Below are 20,602 nucleotides of genomic sequence, written 5' to 3'. Positions count from 1 at the left end.
TATATATATATATATATATATATATATATATAATACATCTTCTTATTCATGTTTGTAGAACAAATGGTTCAGGATGAATTGTGTTGAAATAGGGTTAGGAGTTTTTCCCCTCAAATCCCTAAATGCTTTGAAGACCAAAATATTGGATCAGTCCCTATATTTTAAGGTATATTTGATTGTTGCCATTCTTCTATGGAAGCCCCTCTAAGTAGTTTTAACCCCCTTCATTTCAATGAGTTGAACCATGATTATAATAGCTTTTGCTCAAGATGTTTCTTGTCTTTATGGCAATAGTTTGCACCACACACCATTCAGCTGCATTCTCAGACAGTGCTTTAATACAGACCACCACCTGGCTATCATCTCAGCCACAGTGTTGAAAGCTTATGCTTATAGTTAAGATAACAGATCTGCCAGAGGTATGTGCATCATACTTGAGTTATCTCTATTTTTGCCATTACAGACTAGCCACTGATGTACCACGACAGCCTTTACCCGAGTAGGTCAGGTAAGGAAGGTCTAGTCAACACAGTATATTCTTGTCAAATGTCTGATATATATGTTAATTTATTCCACGTGTATTCTGGTTTGACCTGATTAACACCTGATTACAGTGGCACTACGATACAGGGATGGTGTCATGGTAATACCCGGGTACTTTGATAGCCTATGTGAACGACAAATGATTGTCATATTGATGCATAATATATCCAAATATTGACATAGCATATCCAAAATAGATTGCCATAGTACAATGTCCAGCTTACACCCCTTATGAAAATTAACCATAGTTTTACTACAAATAATAATAATAATTTTTAAAAAGCTACAGGGATGGTGTCATGGTAATACCCGGGGACTTTGATATGTGAACGACAAATGATTGTCATATTGATGCATAAAACATCCAAATATTGACATAACATATCCAAAATACATTGCCATAGTACCATGTCCAGCAACACCCCTTACGAAAATTAACCATAGTTTTACTACAAATAAAACCATGGTTACTATTAAACCATGCTAAGCACTAATTAATTTGTATAATCAGGGTTTTACTACAAAAGCCATGGTAACACTTTTTTAGTAAAACCATGATTATACAAATGGTAATCAATACACCAAAAAAAAGATAAATAAATAAATAAAAAACATGGATACTACACCTTTAGGCTACTATAATAAAACAATGGTTAATTTTTGTAAGGGACAAGATTATTTCTGTTAGCTACTTGATTGTCAGTGTTCAATACCTGGTCATGTCTAATCTATTATGAGTCTTTCTCAACGTTTCGATAGCATTTTATAAGTTTTTGTTAGTTAGTTTGTGTAATCGTACAATGAAACTATATGAGGGAAAAAAACGAATATTGTACCGACATCAAAGGTCTTCCATTTATCGCGTTCAATATTACTAACAGGTCATATTCCTCAATATTCACCTCAAAAGCTTCTAAAGAGTATGAGGTACGTTAAATAAGACAAAGCCATATAAAATCTTCAAACCGTTTCTTAGTTGTACGCGAACGCCTCCTCAGATATAACGATGATGAAGTGGGCGGGAAGCGCGAGGGCGGCGCGAGGCGGAGTTTGTCACGCACGCGCCGGGGATATTCGGGATCTCGCGCAGCGTTATCTTGGGTTGGGTTGCGTTTGTTGATCCAACGAAAAAACCTCGCTCGCACAGATATAATGTAGACCTGCAATCAGCTTAGCGGACAATAGCTGATACGTTCGCGGACGACCGTTATCTTTATTTCGCTTCTGTTGTACAGCGGCGGCGAATCGCTGCGTAACGTTACACAAATGGTTCGGTGGTCTGCGGTTCCTTACGTCTGAGCGATTCGTATAAGGAACTTTACTGTATTTACCGAGTTCATTTCTGGTTCATTCTGCAACAGGTTTCTATAATAAACCAACGCTACAAAGTTGTCGCACAATAACCGAGGAGACTAATCTAAAATAATGATACGTAAAAGAAGAGGATAATCCGTGTATAATTTACCTGCATATAAAACAACAATAAGAAACACTTCTTGGGAGACCAGGGAAAGGTCTTATATTCTTCAGTATAAGGAATACCCAATATCTAGAGGTCTTTTTCAATATGATGCCGGTAAGTTCAGTCGAGATTAAGTGTATAATATGCTGCTATACATTAATTTTCACCTCCAAACATCACCAGTGCTTCTTTGTCATTGATGAACTCAACAAATGCATTGGTAAGATGTCACTTCTTGTGTTCATCCAAGCAGCTTTGATTGTATCAGATGGACTAGATATATTTCTAGGAAGCAGTGTTATGGTGATAAAGAGGATTCTATCAAATAAATAGGTAGGGATTGAATGACCTGTTTTCTTGTTTAGATTTCATATCTTGCTTTCTGATAACAAACACAGAATGATCCAGAACATTGTGTATCTTTTTAATTAATTCCAGTAAATGATTCCTTAGATGTTTTAACAACCTCAGCACAGGTGTTGAAATTGATCAAGAAATGCAAGGAAGGATGAAATGAAGAACGATTTTATGTAGACACCTACATTTCAACTAGAGCTGAAGTCATTCTGCTGTTCCTTGGGTTAAATAAGGTGCCAGAGAATGTACAAAATGAAATATTACATTATAAACACAGAACGCAACCAAATATTCAATAATGTGACACAATATAATTTACCTGCCAGACCCTATATGATGTTATTTGCTACACAGAAAGCTTAGAAATGTTAGTCATTTGATGTTAACATAGTATTTGAGATTATACATATATAGTCTTTAGTGTGCGATATGCCTGCTATCTCTTTGCTGTCACTAATCATATGAGTGAGTCACTCGTGGTGTTGGTGAGTCACATTCATACACCCCACCATCCACAGTAAAAACATATGATCGTGTCACCTCTGTCCACGTTGATGACAAGAGCCATTTGTCTTTTTGACCTTTTCATTGTAGTACATTTCTAATAATCATCCAGTCCTGGGTAAAACTCGTTGAACTGAAGGTTCATTTTCAAGCAAGTCCTTAATCTCCACCGGCTTTGTCACCGGATGTCCGCCTTAAATCTGGATGAACCATCAGTAGTATCCATGGATTTATAGCTTTTCTGCGTTAATGTAAATTATAATCCCTGTGTATAAACTCAAATGAGACATTCTGAGCTTTCATTTTACGGATTTACAAATGTGAAAAATGAAATGAATGGCCTGCAGAGACAACAACTTTAGACATTTTAATTTCTAGGTATTGTTTCAATGGAAATGCGCTATTTTGAAACCTTCAAAATTTTGTATTTTTACTATATTTAGTGTTTATATGTACAGTAGCACTGGCGTGTGTGTTTGAGGCGAATACAACAGCATTGTATATTTAGCTTGCAAAGAAATATTTGTCTTAATGGATCATCATTTCAGTTTGAGTCATGGTCAGTTTAAGATCATAGATAATCTCCAGAAACGTAAAGCAGCTATTTGAGGGCATACTCTGTGTTTGAGAGAACCACAGTGTTTTTGAGCTTTGTGATGAAGCGTATTCTTTCAGCATTGAGAATTGTCTGAATACTGACTGTGTTCTTTGTTCCATAAATCATTTTGTACCTCAGACGCTGAGTTCATTGTTTTTCCTGTGAATTACTAGCTCCCTTAATTCTCAAAGAAACAACAATTGTGTTTGAAAAAAGTAGAAGTGGGATATTCCTCTCAGTGTGACATTTAACAGAACTAACCTGCATTGTCCTTGTTGCAGTTTGAACTAAAACTGCATTCAGAATATCAAGGCATTGTTTAGAGTTCCCCTAGAGGAAGTTGATTTTGGTCGCATAGCTTCCCCCTGTTGAAAGGTATTGTAGGGTCTTCGTGTGGGCATGTATTTTGTGCAATTCCCATAGCGTAAGTACCCAGAGCAGCTATTTTCAAGACTCCAAATTGATTTGACAGGCGAATAGATGACTTGGTCCGGGAGCACTTGTGGAATAAGATTAGTTTGTAGTAATTTAATTATGTAGCCCACTTCAGTTCAAAGGCTGTGCATTAGGAGTTATAAATATTGCTGATTGTTGTAAGGCCCTTTCAGCCACCTGAGGCCTCAGCGGGAAACAATGACCAGAATTGCGGCCGCCGGTTGCCATGGCAACCGTTGCCAAGATCACATTCCACACCACAACATTGCTGCTATGCAGAGGAGTCTGTGTTTGGAAAACCCGGCTCTCAAGGACCAGCCGGTAATCAGGCACTCGGAATGTTTTAACTTTGACCTTTAAGCTATTTCTAGCTACAATAAGCAGGGTCTGTACTGCTGAACAGAGGACATATGCAGTTGGCTCAACTGTTATTTTTTTAAAATTAAACCATCAAGGACCTTGAGTGAGTCGACTCTATATTTTTGAAGCTTCAGCATTTTTATTCAATCAACTTTATTCTCCCGGTAGCCGAAGGGTTTCGGAGGGTCATGGTGTGGGCAGGAGGGTAGTGTATGAACTCAAGGCTAATCCTCACATTAGTCGTGCTTTGTGTCAATCCACTGCAGGGGCCATATGGCTGATTCTGTGCCCGTATACGCGCACACACACTGCGGGCTGACAGCCTGCTGAATCTGCGGGTTCTGTCCTGTGACTTACAAAAGCAACGAGCAGCTACTTCCTAACAACGCATGAGAGCCTAAATAAACCCACATTGTAGAGTAAACCGTGCTCCTAAGTGTTGTCCGATCAGAGCATGTATTTACAGATGCTCTTGTAGTGATCAGACTGAATAATTGATGCTCTCAGCATGCGTTGGATTACCTCTTTGTGTAGGTATAGGCTAGTAGATTTTCTTCGACTTTGTGGCTGACTGCTTTCATTCATCCAGTCGAATGTGATTTCTGCCCACCTTTGCACAAGCTCCAATAGTCAAGGCAATGAACCTTTACAGTTAATGAAAACCATGTGGTACAGGCACTGAATATTGTATGTTGCAGAACAGACGATGCCATTGGTTATCCATCTGAGTTGAACAATGCGTCTACTGTTTTCAACATTCGACAACAGGAAAAATAATTAAGAATGCTTCCTATTATGGAAACATTTTGCAAATGCCATGCAATTTATGAGGTTTTGCGGCTTGGTTAGTTTTGAGACTCTTTAGGGTTAATGATTGTAGGCGTTAACCTGAATATCATTACGTCAAAGCTGTGCACTCTGTTGAAAATGGACTGTTGACAAAGGCATGGTTTAGTCATCAAACCTTTTGTTTAATGTTTATTCTTTTGATGCACGAAATGCAAAGTTGCCCGAGGCTACGCCCCTTGACTTTGAATAGCAAGGGAATGGTGTACTTTTTCCTTCTCCACTCAAAATGACCCAATGAACTGGGCCACATACTGAATGCATTCATGTTGGAAATGTGTAGGGAACACATAAAAGTATAAATAAAATCCGATCAGTTAGAGAAATTATGTCATAGTATTAACTGGAGATAAGAAACTCTAGATGCTGAGAAGTTCAGCTTGGATGGGTAACAACATATGTTGTGTTTGTCTTCTTAAACTAGCTTAACCAACTACCAGCTTAACCTGTCTTCAGATCAGACATAGACCAACATCAACCAGCATACAATTTCCATGTGTTTTTATGTCCATACAATGAAAGTCAGTTGGGTCCAGTGTTTTACTTTCATTGTATGGACAAAAACAGTTAAAACACACTTTTAATTATCTTATTTTGTGTGTAAAAAGTGAGGAAATGACTCAAACTTAACCTTAAACTCTGAGTTCTCCAGGAAATTCAGTGAGAGTTTAGTGCTTGTCAGCTGATGGTAAATGCCAGTATGTTTGACTATTCAAATCCATTACATCACCTGTGGTTACCTGTGGAAACATAAACAGTGTCCTGTTGCAAACTAGTGCTTTATTACAGTAATCCTAAAGCTTTGTACCATGCCATAGGACAGCATTATGTCACTTAAGATTTCTCAGAAATATTACTCTGGGATCACCGCTGCGGGCTGGGTTTCGGCACAAGGGCTTTTCTGTGTGCGATCTCTCTAGGATTTAATGTACTATGTACACAAATGCGGATTCAAAAGCCAGACTTTTAGACACATGCCCTACTTAAAATCATTAATGACGGGAGACCAAAATACATTGTAGCATTGTATCTGAAATTTGGAAAATAGCTATTTGGTATGTCTTGGAAATATGACGATGGCAGAAATAAATGTTTAATTTGAACATTTTAGCATTTTTTTTGCAATGGCTTCCAAGACACACTTATATCACCATAGGAATAATTTACCACCATATGCGTTCAATAAAGAATTAACATCTCCAAAAAGGAAAATACTACATAAGAGGTCTGCGGTTTGTATGTAGACATGAGGCAATATGCTCCATCCATAATTCAATTTAGATCTTTTAAGAGCTCATCTTATAAACCATAACCCAGAGACAAATGAGGTTAGCGTTTAGCTTGATTTTAGACATCTAATGTAAGGACATTAGAGGAAGATATACATTAAAGGGAGATTAATGAAATTCCATTTCCAGCGAGGGTCATTCATCTAATTAAGGCTTTCATTGGTCAACCCAAGAGATTCAGACAGAATGGTCTGAGAGAAATAAAATCATCCATCTAACTTAAACAGAAGGGCTACGGTCTACACTCCTAAGAATAAAGCTTCCAAAAAGGAGTTTTTCACAGCAGTGCCTTAGAAGAACCATGTTAGGCTCGTCAAAGAACCTTCCAAAAGAACCATTTTACCTTTGTGTAATGGAAAGTTTCAATGGATGTTAAAGGTTCTTCATGGAACCATGGATTCTAATAAACACTCTTAAAAATAAAAGTTCTTTATTGGCATTGATGGTTTCATGAAGAACAGTTAACAACTGTGGAACCTTTCCATTCCACAAAAGATTCTTTATAGTTGAAAAAACATTCTTCATATGATTAAAATTTTCCTTAAACGAAATATTTGGTTGCCAAATTGTTGCTTTTCTTGATATAGACAAAATCATGCTCTATTTTAACAATGTCCTTACTACCTTTCTGGACCTTGAACATGTCAGTTTTGTTGCTGTCTATGCAGGTTCAGAAAGCTCTAGGATTTGATCAAAATATCTTAATTTGTGTTCTGAAGATGAAAGAAGGTCTTATGGGTTTGGAACGACATGAGAGTGAGTAATTAATCACAGAATTTTTTTTTGGGGGGGTGAACTATCCCTTTAATGTTGACGGTGATTACCCTTTTTTAATTTTATTCTATTTGATGAAATTTAGAATTTTTTGCAATTAGAACAATTTGCAACCATTGTGGTGGCGATCCGCAGTCTTTAACAGGCCTCATTTTTACTGACCTTTTTGGATCAGCTGGACTTTTTTTTAAAAGACTACTGGATTACAAGCCTAACCACAGTTATTCCTGACTGAATCTTGTCAAACATTTATTCATGCTTGCAGCATGACAGTAGGCACGGAAACAAGTGCTTTATCAGTCATGTGTACATCCAAAGCCAGATTAGACTTGAATGTGTGAAAGTGTGTGTGCACTGAATGAGTGAAAGCCTTTTAAAGCCATTTCGCACAGCTGTGTGTGACGGAACACAAATGTCACGACGCTGATATTGCACAGATCAGGAAATACTGATAACCATTTGGACAAGTCTAGCTATTTTAAAAATATCAGTTAGGACTAATGTTAATTACAGCTGTTTGTGGTGGTCTGCAGCAACAACCAAATCGCAATCGAGAAAAGTGTGTTCAGCAAAATGTTTGTGTCGTTATTGTTAACCAAAACTACTAAAATTTTAGTTTACATTGTTTCTGTTAATTTAAATAAAGCTGGAATAAAATATAAATATTAAATTAGACAAAAAACCTGGAAATGTAAATGTTAAAAATAATATTAAAATAGCATTAGTGCATTTAATTTTTTTTTTGTGATTCAAATATTTGAAATAATTTTATATCAATTTACCTTCTTGAAATCCAGGTAGTGCAGTGTTTTTTAAAAAATGTTATTTATGTACCATTATAGTATTTATTCATATTTTGAATTAGCTTTTATTTTATATTTTCAGTATTTATTTTAATTTAATTTAAATTAATTTTTTAGTTATTTTTTAAATATTTTGATTTAGCTTTAATTTATTTGTATTTTAGTTTGAGGAATTTTGGTACGTTTTAGTACTTATTTTATTTCAGTTAGTCAGTTAAGTAAATTTCACATTACAATATTTATTTGAGATTGCAAAATGTACAAAATTAGGTTTACAAAATTGTATTGATCCTTATATATAGAAAAGAAATATCGATAAGTATAAATAAATTAAATAAAAACAACTCATCAGTATTTTTAGTTCAAATTGTTTTAATATGAATGAAAGAGCCTATAAAGTAATACAACATAAGAAATTAGTTAATGGGAAAACAGTTGAAAAATTAGTGGCCATTACTTATGTGACTGCATAATGTCACAGTTGACCAATCAGAATCAAGTATTTCAGAGAAGCGTGTAATAAAATATGTCCGTTCAGGAATTGTTGTGCAGTACTGTTTTCTGTCCCGTCGTGTGACTCAGGTTAAGGTGGAAGAGCTGCTGAGTTTTGCCTCTACCCATCTGGTGTGACAGTAGTACCTCATGGTCGCTTGGCAAAGCATGAAAACACATACACACACACACATAGTAACAGAGAACTGCTGAGTGTTTTTGCGCTCTATCAGCAGTGATAACTCTGCTACCGATAGTCTGAAAATAAACACACATTAGCAGAATTGTCCTTCAAAAAATGCTTACTCTTTATCAGTTAAGATGTTGAGTTTATGTTCTCGTTATTTGTTTATTAAAAAAATCGTATTCATTTTATCATTAATTTACATTAATGATGTAACCCACATTGACAACAACCTTGTCTTTTTCTTCCAAAACTGCTGTTCACTTCGGAATTACAAATCAATTACCTCCTTGGTTTCTGACTAATAACCCCATGCTTGTGTTTTATTTCTGGATAAGAACCCTCTTGATGTGACAGCCATCTGTGCTGGCTGCAGTTAAAGTGCCAAGACAGAAATACAGCATCTTTTTTGCTGTCAACCATTCATCTTGGCATTTTCTCCCACAATCACAACTGTATTATAAGATTACGTGGGCATCTGGCATAAAGTCACATATCTATAAACAGTGTGGATGATTGAGAGCATTCGTAATGAAGCTGCCTCAATTTTTAGCTGTATAGGGTTTTTGTGTTGTCTGTATGGTTCTTGAGAGATAGAAAATCATTGTTTGTAACATTATAAGTTCAGTGTTGTTAAATATTTTTTGTTAATTGAAATATATCTGAAATAAAAAAGAACAAAAACTTAATTAGAAAATAACAAAACTTAAACTAAATAAATAAAAAAAGAAATGTTGATGTGGCAGCCAACTAAAATAGTATAATTTTAAGTTGGCATTCTAAAATTCCTAAAATTAAAAATGCTAAATTGAAATAATAAAAAGACAAAATCACATAACAAAATTACAAAAACCTAAGCTGAAATAAAATATAAATATTAGATGAAAACCATAAAAAGTATAAACTTGCATTGGCAGCTAACTGAAATAAACTTTGATGTACTAAAATTACTAAAACTAATATGAAAATTGTAAATATGCTGCCTTGACAGCTGAAATAAAAGTTTAGGTTCAAGTACTGAAATTACAAAAACAAAATAAAAATGACAAATTACAAAATTAAAATGATTGAAAGCTAAATAAAAATATTTAAACAAATAAAATATAAAACTACATAAAAAATACAAATAAACATAAAATAACTAAAACAAAAACTAAACTGAAGCTACAAAATTTAAACATTTTGTTAATTTAGTTGTTAACGTAACATGATATTCAGAGAGTTAAACGACTTGGCACAAGCTGATATGCTGCATATGCAGCCAATGAGCTTACTGCCTTTCATTTATATGGCTGGCTAGCTAGCATTCACTTTCTCACTTTTCTCTGAAACCCTCCACCTTCCCCAGCTCCACCTGTATAGATCTGCTACGGGGTATTTTATATGCTTTTTGTGCAGCAGCAGTATGTCTTAAATACTCACAGCACTGTATTGCCGTATGCATTGGCAGTAGCAAGTTCCTGTATTTGCTCGCAGCAGCAATAATCTACAACTACAGCAATAACCAACAATAACCAACAGCAGCAGCAATTCAGCAGCAGCGTAGCAGATCTATTCCGCCAATACCTAACCTAACCCTAACCCTAACATTGTCATATCCATCACCATGCTAAAATGTTCCGAGAGTTTTCATGATTGAAATAATATTAAAAATAACACTGCTTTAGATCACAGAATTACATTTTGGTGTGGTTTCTTTAAAATACAAGTACATGGATGGTTTTCTTAAGAACTAGAGAATCAAAAATTAATTGAGGAACTAACAAATGTTTTTCTCTAGAGTGTTTTTTCTGTCTGTTGTTATAACGTCCCATGTTGTGTCTTTTTTTTTATTCACTCAGATGTTCCTAACGGTGTACCTCAGCAATAGTGACAAGCACTTCACTGAGCTTCCCATCACGCCGGAGACGCTGTGTCGAGATGTGGTGGACATGTGTAAAGAGCCGGGGGAGGTGGACTGCTATCTGGCTGAGATGTGGAGAGGATCTGGTATGTGCTGACTTTTGTGTTGTTTGCCTGTTGAGCAAGTTCATTCCAAAATGTTATTTTTATATGGATCACTTTTTAAGCAACAGTTTGCCCAGCAATTTAAATTCTGTCATTATTTGTCAAGAGCAGCATGAACATTTGTAAAAATATCTCCTTTTGTGTTCAACCAAAGAAATAACGATGAAGACAAAATTTTCTATTTTAAGTGAACTCTTTCTTTTACAAAGTTGTTACAGAAATAAAATTCATAGAATTCATCTTTCTGCACCTGTCCATGCGACTATGGACAGGTGCAGTGCAGTGATGTATCACTCTAGAATGGATCTTTGCCACCTAATTTGTATACCTTGTTTCCTATTGGTTGTGTCTTTTTTAGAGCGTGTGATTGGTGACAGCGAGCGAATTATCGAAGTACTGCAGCGCTGGGGTCAGCAAAGGGCGGAAGTGCGATTCTTCCTGCGCCATGACCGAGCACCTGGCCACGATACAGGTGAGAAAGGGAGTGAGAGAGAAGTCAATAGGACAGTAGTGCTTTCAAAAGTCACAGAATGTGTTTGGGTCATTTTGCAAAACTGGTGGCATTTTTGTCTCTCATATTACTGTGTGTTAATACACATTTCACCTTTTTCCTTTCATTATAAGGATGCATTCTTGGCCTGTCCCCACCTGTGTATATAATACCTGTGTATTTTTCCTTGCTATGTTAGCAAATGCATTTTTTTTATTTACTTTTTTAGATGGGACAATGTTTTTATTAAACATGCTTTATTTGTTTGAGTTTAAGGTTTAAGTTGTGCATCAACCCTGTTACCACTATAATTTTTCTTCTTTTTTTTAAAGTAATAAACTATTCCATTAAAAATTATTTTCTCTTTCAAGAATTGAGCTTTACAAGGGACATCTTTAGATTGTCTAAAGTTTGATTATGTTTGTTAGTCGTAAATTTGTCTTAAAATGTCAACCCTGTTACCATGATTTTGTATTATAAACAACAGATTGAAAAGGATATCGTCCTAGACATTTCAGGATTCAATTTTCTTTATAAGAAGCATATTGTAATTTCAGTGCATCCAATTTTTCTGTATAAATGTCAACAAATGTTGTTAATTTTTAAGTAATGAAATGAACCATTCCATCAATAAAATAAAACCTTTGTTGTAATTGCATTATATGCTCTATATGGGGCAACTTATAGTCTCCATTTTATCACTTTATCCTAAGTTTAATGCTAGTTGGGAACTGTTTTAAAATGTCAACTCTGTTACCATGATTTTGTATAGTAAATAACCAATAAATGCAAAGGATGTATTCCTAGACATTTCCGGATTAAATTTTCTATGTAAGAAGCATACTGTAGTTTCGCTACGTCAAATTAATCTTTTTAACTGTCAACCCTGTTACTATTATATATATTTTTCTTTTTTAAAGTAATGAAATTAACCATTATATAAATAAATAAATACATAAATAGTAATAACATCATCCATGTAAGAAGTGAGCTATACAAGGACAACTTAAAGTCTTCTTTTTATCAATTTATATTCAATTTAATTATATTTGTTAGTTGGGTCTTAAAATGTCAGCACTTTTACCATGGTTTTGTATAGTAAACGACTAATAATCTAAAAGGATGTATTCCTAGACATTTCAGGATTACCTGTCAGCCCTGTTACCAGTCAGTATGTATGTGTGTGTGTGTGTATATATATATATATATATATATATATACATATATAGTAGACAAGTAGTAATTGAAAAGGATATATTCAGAGTCATCAAATTAATCTGTAAAAAAAATTTTAAGTAATCCTTCCATAAATAATGAAAACATATAGTTTCACTGACAAATTAAACTATCATCCCTGTTACCATCAATCCAGTTACCTTTCTGAAGCCATTATTATATTGCAACATATATTTAAAAATGGTTAGAAAGTTTAAAATCTTTGAAAAAAAGGAATCAATATAGGCACCCAGATTACCTACTTTTAGTTTCTAACTTCTTGTCTGATGCCTGATTTTAAACACTGAAGACAGTAGCACTATGAAAGAGGTAGAGAATGTTTGGTCTTGTTTATTATTTACTCTCTGCTGTATGGTTAGATGGCAATTTTAATATAAACTGGCTCTTTTTCCATGCCAAATCACGGACCCGTTCGATTACATCCTCTCCCCCTCGGCAGTCTGCTGTCAGTGTGGACATGCCGTTGCGGACAGGCGTGAATGTCATTTCCTTTTATGGGAGACTGTGAATAGAGGGGTTGTACATTGGATGTGGTTACGGCGGTGTTGAGGCATGAATTATTTGCTGCTGAACGGCTTGTTTTGTGGGCACTGCCTAAGGGTAGGGGAATAGATCAGAATAGTGTCCTAAAAGATCATCTTGTGTCCTAAAAGCATGTGCACGCAATGGAAAACTGTATTGCTTGTATAGGGGATGTTTTTTTAGGTATCAACTAAGTTTCGCCTAAAAGAACAAATTAAGACAGTCACGAATGAGACAGTTGTTGACATTTAATTGCATAATTTGGTATCTTGGTAAATCTGAGCCCAGTTTCAGACATTGTTGGCATCTATTCTGAAACTCCAGAGGAGACCCGTGTGAGATAACAAGGGTCTTTTTCTCAAAAGAAATTTCTGAGAATCAGATCTGATATCCATTTAATCATAATGCTGTTTAGGAGAAACAATTAAGATAATACTGATATGTATATCTCATATTGCAGAGTGCAGATTGTGAAGGAACACCTGTGTGAGAGTAATGAACAGGTGTAGTCCAAACACGGCTACTCATTGTGTGTGTGTGTGTGTGTAAGAGAGAGAGTCCTCACTTTCCATCTGAACGCATCCAAGAATTCAGTCACTAACACATATGCCCACACACTCGCGCACACACACACACACACACACACACATTCAATGCACACAACTTTTCTCTAATTCTTGTTAATTTTTGCCACTCCTACATAATCAAACCCCTAAATTCACGTGACAAAAGCTGGAGATTATTAAATGTAACAATTTATTTGTTATTTTTGCGTAAGTAATTACTGTTTTTTTTTCTTTGGTTATTATATATTATATTATATATGTAAAACCGCAAACAACTTAAATTAATTTTAGGTCAGTTGATTTGCATGCTATTTTTAACTCATAAATACCCTTTTTCATTTATGTATTTATATATTTTATTATTTGTTATTGTTGTCTAAGTTATGGCACCACAAATTTACCGAATACCGATCGAGCTCAGCCATCTTGTAGGACATCTAAATTCTCTAATTGCACCGCGAGGATCGAGGGGTGAGGAGGCTTCCTGAGGAGCTATGAGCGAGGATAAACAGGTGTATCCTTTGCGGAAGTGTTTTTCATCGAAAAACCTGACGCACGTATACATTCTCCTCCCCCTTCACATCCGTTGTAATAATTTTAATTTATATTTTACCTTTGCAGTTTAAATAAACCATACATGTCATATATTTCAAACAGGGCATCTTGCTTTATTAATATTTATTATGAATGTCTTAAATAACAAACTTTAACAACATAAGGGCAGATCCCTTTAGCGCAGCTGATGACGCTTTGAAGTGACCCTAAAGGGAGCGAGGGTATAGCATTTCACTTGATTCAACTCCTCCGTCCTCCCGTCTTTTCCTTGCATCCTTCCCTCGCATCCTGAAGGGGGGGAGCTAAGACGCGAGGAAAGGAAGCAGGAAAGGAAACGAGGATGCACAAATAAGAATTGAGAAGCACCCCTAGTTTCCATTACACTCTAAAAAACACTGGGTTAAAAACAACCCAATTTAGCAAATTGGGTTGTTTATTTAACCCATCATAATGGGTTGTTGCGTAAGTAATTACTGTTTTTTTTCTTTGGTTATTATATATTATATTATATATGTAAAACCGCAAACAACTTAAATTAATTTTAGGTCAGTTGATTTGCATGCTATTTTTAACTCATAAATACCCTTTTTCATTTATGTATTTATATATTTTATTATTTGTTATTGTTGTCTAAGTTATGGCACCACAAATTTACCGAATACCGATCGAGCTCAGCCATCTTGTAGGACATCTAAATTCTCTAATTGCACCGCGAGGATCGAGGGGTGAGGAGGCTTCCTGAGGAGCTATGAGCGAGGATAAACAGGTGTATCCTTTGCGGAAGTGTTTTTCATCGAAAAACCTGACGCACGTATACATTCTCCTCCCCCTTCACATCCGTTGTAATAATTTTAATTTATATTTTACCTTTGCAGTTTAAATAAACCATACATGTCATATATTTCAAACAGGGCATCTTGCTTTATTAATATTTATTATGAATGTCTTAAATAACAAACTTTAACAACATAAGGGCAGATCCCTTTAGCGCAGCTGATGACGCTTTGAAGTGACCCTAAAGGGAGCGAGGGTATAGCATTTCACTTGATTCAACTCCTCCGTCCTCCCGTCTTTTCCTTGCATCCTTCCCTCGCATCCTGAAGGGGGGGAGCTAAGACGCGAGGAAAGGAAGCAGGAAAGGAAACGAGGATGCACAAATAAGAATTGAGAAGCACCCCTAGTTTCCATTACACTCTAAAAAATACTGGGTTAAAAACAACCCAATTTAGCAAATTGGGTTGTTTATTTAACCCATCATAATGGGTTGATTTAACCCAGCTAATGGGTTTATTCATTTTTACTATATTACTAGCTTATTTTTTTGCTTCATACATTAACTAATATTAACAGATTAACTTAAATCCTCTAAACCTTTCTAAAATACTCCACACAACCACTGGTTTGCATGATAACTTCCTTTATTTATCATTTACAGCATTGTTTATATCGTTTTTAATAGGCTATGCATATTGCCTATATTTAAACTCGTTTAACAAACATTAGAAGAAAAATTCAACATTAAACAGTAGTAATTCACGTGTAATCGACCAATCTCTGTTATTCTGTTTCCACCATAACGGCGCTGGTTCTCGAGCCCGAGCTGGAGTTGTGTTCGGCGGGAAACTGCGAACGGACCGCCGCCCTGCGTTTCACTCTAGCCGAAACATGCTGTGACTCCATAACCTGCCAATAAACAAACAATAAACAGCTCTGAGGACATGTTTTAACATCCAAAGTATTATATTCTGTACGTTTATGAATAAAATTGTTTATTTTATGCAAAGCATCAGGCTTTTCCATCATGAGAAAAGACCGCAGACACTCGTTAAAGGTGATTCACACCGCACGCCTGTATGTTGCTCTGCATAAAATTGAATGATATACAGCACAGTAACGATTTTATAGATAAAATAAAATGTACACAAACCTGTATTTTACCGAAGAATGCATCAATTCGATGGCACTTAGAACTGCTCTCTCGTGAAGAGATCTGAGGACGCGAAATCCCAGCGATAAATAACTCAACCGCTGGGTTACGTCTGACCCTGGATCTGAGTAACACAAAAACTACCAAACATTGGGTTGTTATGTCTGACCCAGGAGCTGCAAAACAACCCAAACACTGGGTTTTTACATTTGACCCAGAAGCTGGGTAACACAAAAACTACCCTAACACTGAAAATTACCCAAAAGGCTCAACCCAGCATTTGGGTTAAAAAAAATAACCCAGGATTTTTTAGAGTGTAGTTGCCCTGATTAGTTCACTCTGTTCACCTGTGTTTTCTACGTCACCTTGTTAATCATCTCGTTTGCTCCTTTTGTTTGCCTGTCTAAGGCGGGCGTACACGGTGCGATTTTTGCTGTCGTATGAGCTCGCAGGCGTTTTTTTCTCTCGGGAGAAAATCGCAGATGCTCGCATGGTCGCGGCTCGTACCGTGTGAGAAGAATTATGAGCCGATCCCAGACGTTATGAGCACCTCCTGACCTCCCGATAATTTTCAAACATGTAAAAAAAAATCGGATACTGTCGGTTTAAATTTGTGGCGTATGTACGGTTGAACGAGACGATTTGGCGATCAATCTGAAGTTGACCAATCAGAACATGACAAAAACCATATAGTCTATAATAATTTTTGTTTAATTATACAGTTCTATTTTTTATTTGTTATTCCGAATGTGCCAAATTTGCCGTTCAGCTTTATGAATGAATATGCCTGTTGTATTTCCGGCAAAACGAGCAGAAATTCAGAAATGGCCTACTCCCTCGAGTTCTTTATGAAGAACAGAAAGTCCATGATTTTCTCTGCTTTTCAGCCATTCTCTTTGCCATGCCCTTTGTCTACGTTTTTTTTTTTTGGGACATCAAGCCGCCTGCCACAAAGAAAACTATTTCGTCCTCAGAATCCATATTTTCATGAATGGCGCAAAACGTAATGCTTACGTCAGAGTTTGTAAAATCGTAGTAAATTCGTGTCGTGTGTGACTGCCTCCGTACGATTTTCGGATAAACTCAATCGTGACATGTGCCAGAGCTCACGACGTTCCGACCTTCAGAATCGCACCGTGTACGTCCGCCTTAAGCCTTCAATTTCTGTCCTCTCATCGTCCTGGATTGATGTTTATGAAATGGATTGTGTGAGTAGTGTGGATTAGTTCTCCTGGTTATTCTCCTGTCCTTTTGTTTTGAAGTTGGAATTAAGGACTATTTACGTTTACTCCATCGTCGTGCGCTATTGCTACAACCACGTTTCGTGACAATTCTATTCTATTGTAATGTCTTTTTACAATTATATATATATATATATATACTACAACCACGTTTCGTGATTCTATTATTCTATTGTAATGTCTTTTTACAATTAAATATATATATATATATATATATATATATATATATATATATATATATATATATATATATATATATATATATATTTAAAATCTCACACAACTGATTTATTTATTTATATTTTTATTTGCTATTATTCTGCAAGTTATGGTACCACAGAATTTTCATTTGGTTTATTTATTTATTTGTAATCAGACATCAAAGTGTGTAATATATAAAATCTCACACAGCTTTAAAGTAGTTTTTCGTCAGTTGTTTTGCATGTTATTTTTAACTCTTAAATCCCCTTTGTCGCAATTTCTACTAGTTTGTTTACACGGCGTGTTTGAAGTGAATCCTCCCTATTCCCCCGAGAAGTTTAAACATCTCAGTCATGTGAAACCATGTGTGAGGTTTCAGATTTCTCAGAGTGACTTTGGCCCTCTTCACCAGACAAAGACCGGCTGTTACACAACAATGCGAGTGATATCGGCTCTGTACGCCTGGCTTTACCTCACAAAGAGTTCCTTATTTCTCTGTCGAGAATAATTATGTCAATTACACGCAGTTTGACTCGTATCTGTTGTGTTTATGGTTTGTTTTCACACAGAATTGAGGTAAAACCCTATGCTTGTGTAATCAGTAAGCTCTGATTAGGACCCCTGTGGTGTCAGACTGTGACCAAGAACATTATTTGGGCATTGTTTTGCTCTTAGACTGGTTTATCCAGTAACTCACATAAGCAGCGCTAGCGGTGCCAGTGTTGATGTTATGTAAGTGGGACCCTGGCACAGGCAGTCATATGCAGGATAATTGAGCGCTAGTTGTTTTCCCCAGCTAAACAGTCATTATGTAATGAGGTTTACCCCAGCACAACAACTCTTTTTCAACCTAAATGTTCCTGGTCTTTGAGTCAAAGTCTAAATATAAACTTCTCCTCAAAAAGCCACATGACTTGAGGTACCATTTGTGTTTTTAACACAAAATGTGCTTGACTAATTATTTGTCAAAGTTTAATACAAATACCTAATCCTAAAATAAGCGATAATGTGTTTAGCTTAGCCAACACCGCTAATTCTGTCTCTAACTACAGGAGGTCACAGGGCTCCAGAGTCTCTTGCCAGAAGAAACGCGGTGAAGGGGACGATAGACAGACACATGGAAAATGGAGTGAGTATGAATTCCCTTCAGAGAATTGTTAAGTTCTGCCCTCTTGGATACTGTTGCTACCTTAGGCTTGAATTGGAAATTGTCAGTAAGCTGTGCAAATAAAAATATTTAATAGACAGTATTTTTACATGGACTGTAATGAATTGTGACACTGCAAATCATTATTTTATCATTTTATAATTTAAATAAATTGTCATGTCTTAACATGATTAAAAACTGAGGAGACTGGAAATCAGACTTAATCCACAGCACACAGGAATGTATTTAAAGATTTTGAAAAGTGAACAGAATAACATGCATAACTGCATACAAGTTGCCCAGAAACAACGTTTTATTTGCTATTCTTATGTAAGTTATAGTATTATTACATTTTTTATATTATATTATATTTTTATATTATTATGATTATTTATGTTTATTTATTTATTGTAATTAAAACTATGTATCCGATATGTATAAAACAATTAAGTGTATATAAAACTTCACACAACTTCAAGTAATTTTTTTTGTTTTGTATATTGGTTTTAACCCATAAATACCCTGTCATTTATTTATTTTATTTTATTATTTTATTTATGTTATTATTGGTACTTTACTGTTGCTATTTCAGTCCTGAATTTGACATTTTCTGTAAAATGTACACAAAGTTAGATGGACTGGAAATAATTGTGACGTTGCAAAAGCATATTTATCTTACAGTTTAAAGAAACTTATGGGTGTATTCACACCAGGAAAGTCCGCTAATTCACTTGCTTTGGTCCGGACCAAATACAATGTTGATTTATTTGTTTTGTTTTGTGTGGTTTGCTTTCACACTGCCCTTTTTGCAAGTGAACCAGAAACTGTAAACAAAACCACACGTGTGCTTAAGGTCATCCATTCATTGGTTCATCCATTCAACCGTACCAGAGTTTGCTTGGAAGCGGACCGAGATCACCTCTTCAGCTGGGTCTCGGTATGGTTGTTTGGTGCGCACCCGAGTGCGATTGCTGTATTCACACCTGCCCAAAAGATCCGCACCAAAGGGGGAAACAAACTTGAGTTTGATTCAATCGAACCAAACAAGACATAATAAAAAACTGAGACTGTAAATCAAACTTTCAGAATGAGGGTCGACTCATAGTTTGATCCACAACACTTGAGATTCATGTAAAGATTTAAAAAAGAAAACAGAATAACACGTATAACTGCATGTAAGTGACCCAACAACTAAGTTTTACCATATTAAATTCCTTTAAAATTACCTTATAAAATGTCCAAACATACAGATTCTTCATAGCCATCCAATATAAAATAGCAAAAGCTCTGATATATATATATATATATATATATATATATATTTATTTATTTATTTATTTATTTTTTAGATGGCAGCTCCTCATATGGACATCACTCTCAGCGAATTGCAAGAGATGGCATCACGGCAACAACAACAGATCAACGCACAACAACAACTCCTGGCCACAAAGGTAGCCTACTGCACCATTGACATAATGTACTGTTCAATTAATTTTTTTTTAAATAACTGTCAAAATTAAAGTAATTTACTTGTTCCAAACCTGTATGATGTTCTATCTTCCGTTGAACACAAAAGGAGATATTCCGCAGAATGCCCATGCTGCTCTTTTCCATACAATAGAAATGAATGGCAACCAAGGCTGTCCTTGGTCCCCATCCACTTTAATTAAATGGAAAAGAGCAGCATTTCCTGTTTGTTAGTTGAAATCAACATTTCTTTCTAATAACAGGTTTGAAGTTATCTGTGAAATGGTGTTATTGCTTGCGCACTAAGTTTTGCATTAAGGTCATTAGAATAAACAACTGCATGGAGTCATCTCCATATCAAAACCATTATCGTTTTGTCCATTATCAGCGTGAATGAAAACAGTAGGCACATAGTTCTGAAACTTAATGATGTCTGAAAATGAGTTTTGTTGAGATTGCGACGCCTCCTCACAGGAACAGCGACTGCACTTCCTGAAGCTACAGGACCAACGGCAGCAGCAGCTGCAGGCGTCTGAGCAGGAGAAACTGCGACTGCTGCGGGACAACGCAGAGAACCAGGAGGCCAAACTGCGCAG

At 35.8% G+C, this 20,602-nt stretch overlaps 1 protein-coding gene across 5 annotated transcripts in view; it reads left to right on the top strand.

Annotated features, from left to right (window-relative positions):
* The first annotated feature begins 1,619 nt into the window (after positions 1–1,619).
* Positions 1,620–20,602, top strand: part of tp53bp2b (tumor protein p53 binding protein, 2b) — a 31,932-nt gene continuing 12,949 nt past the window's right edge. Inside the window, exons 1-6 of one of the 5 annotated variants that reach the window (XM_016295247.1) lie at positions 1,620–2,119; positions 10,489–10,636; positions 11,013–11,126; positions 18,445–18,521; positions 19,889–19,990; positions 20,481–20,588. In XM_016295247.1, the coding sequence (XP_016150733.1) occupies positions 2,111–2,119; positions 10,489–10,636; positions 11,013–11,126; positions 18,445–18,521; positions 19,889–19,990; positions 20,481–20,588 (558 nt within the window). In that variant the 5' untranslated portion in view covers positions 1,620–2,110. Of the gene's footprint in view, positions 2,120–2,158; positions 2,226–10,488; positions 10,637–11,012; positions 11,127–17,083; positions 17,159–18,444; positions 18,522–19,888; positions 19,991–20,480; positions 20,589–20,602 lie in introns of those variants that run through there. The other 4 variants (XM_016295246.1, XM_016295245.1, XM_016295250.1 and 1 more) reach the window with 4 other exon arrangements.

The sequence above is a fragment of the Sinocyclocheilus grahami genome, unplaced genomic scaffold (genome assembly GCF_001515645.1).
Source record: "Sinocyclocheilus grahami isolate Dianchi unplaced genomic scaffold, SAMN03320097.WGS_v1.1 scaffold332.1, whole genome shotgun sequence".
In the NCBI taxonomy this organism is placed as follows: domain Eukaryota; kingdom Metazoa; phylum Chordata; class Actinopteri; order Cypriniformes; family Cyprinidae; genus Sinocyclocheilus; species Sinocyclocheilus grahami.
This window is presented reverse-complemented; position numbering and strand designations above follow the sequence as displayed.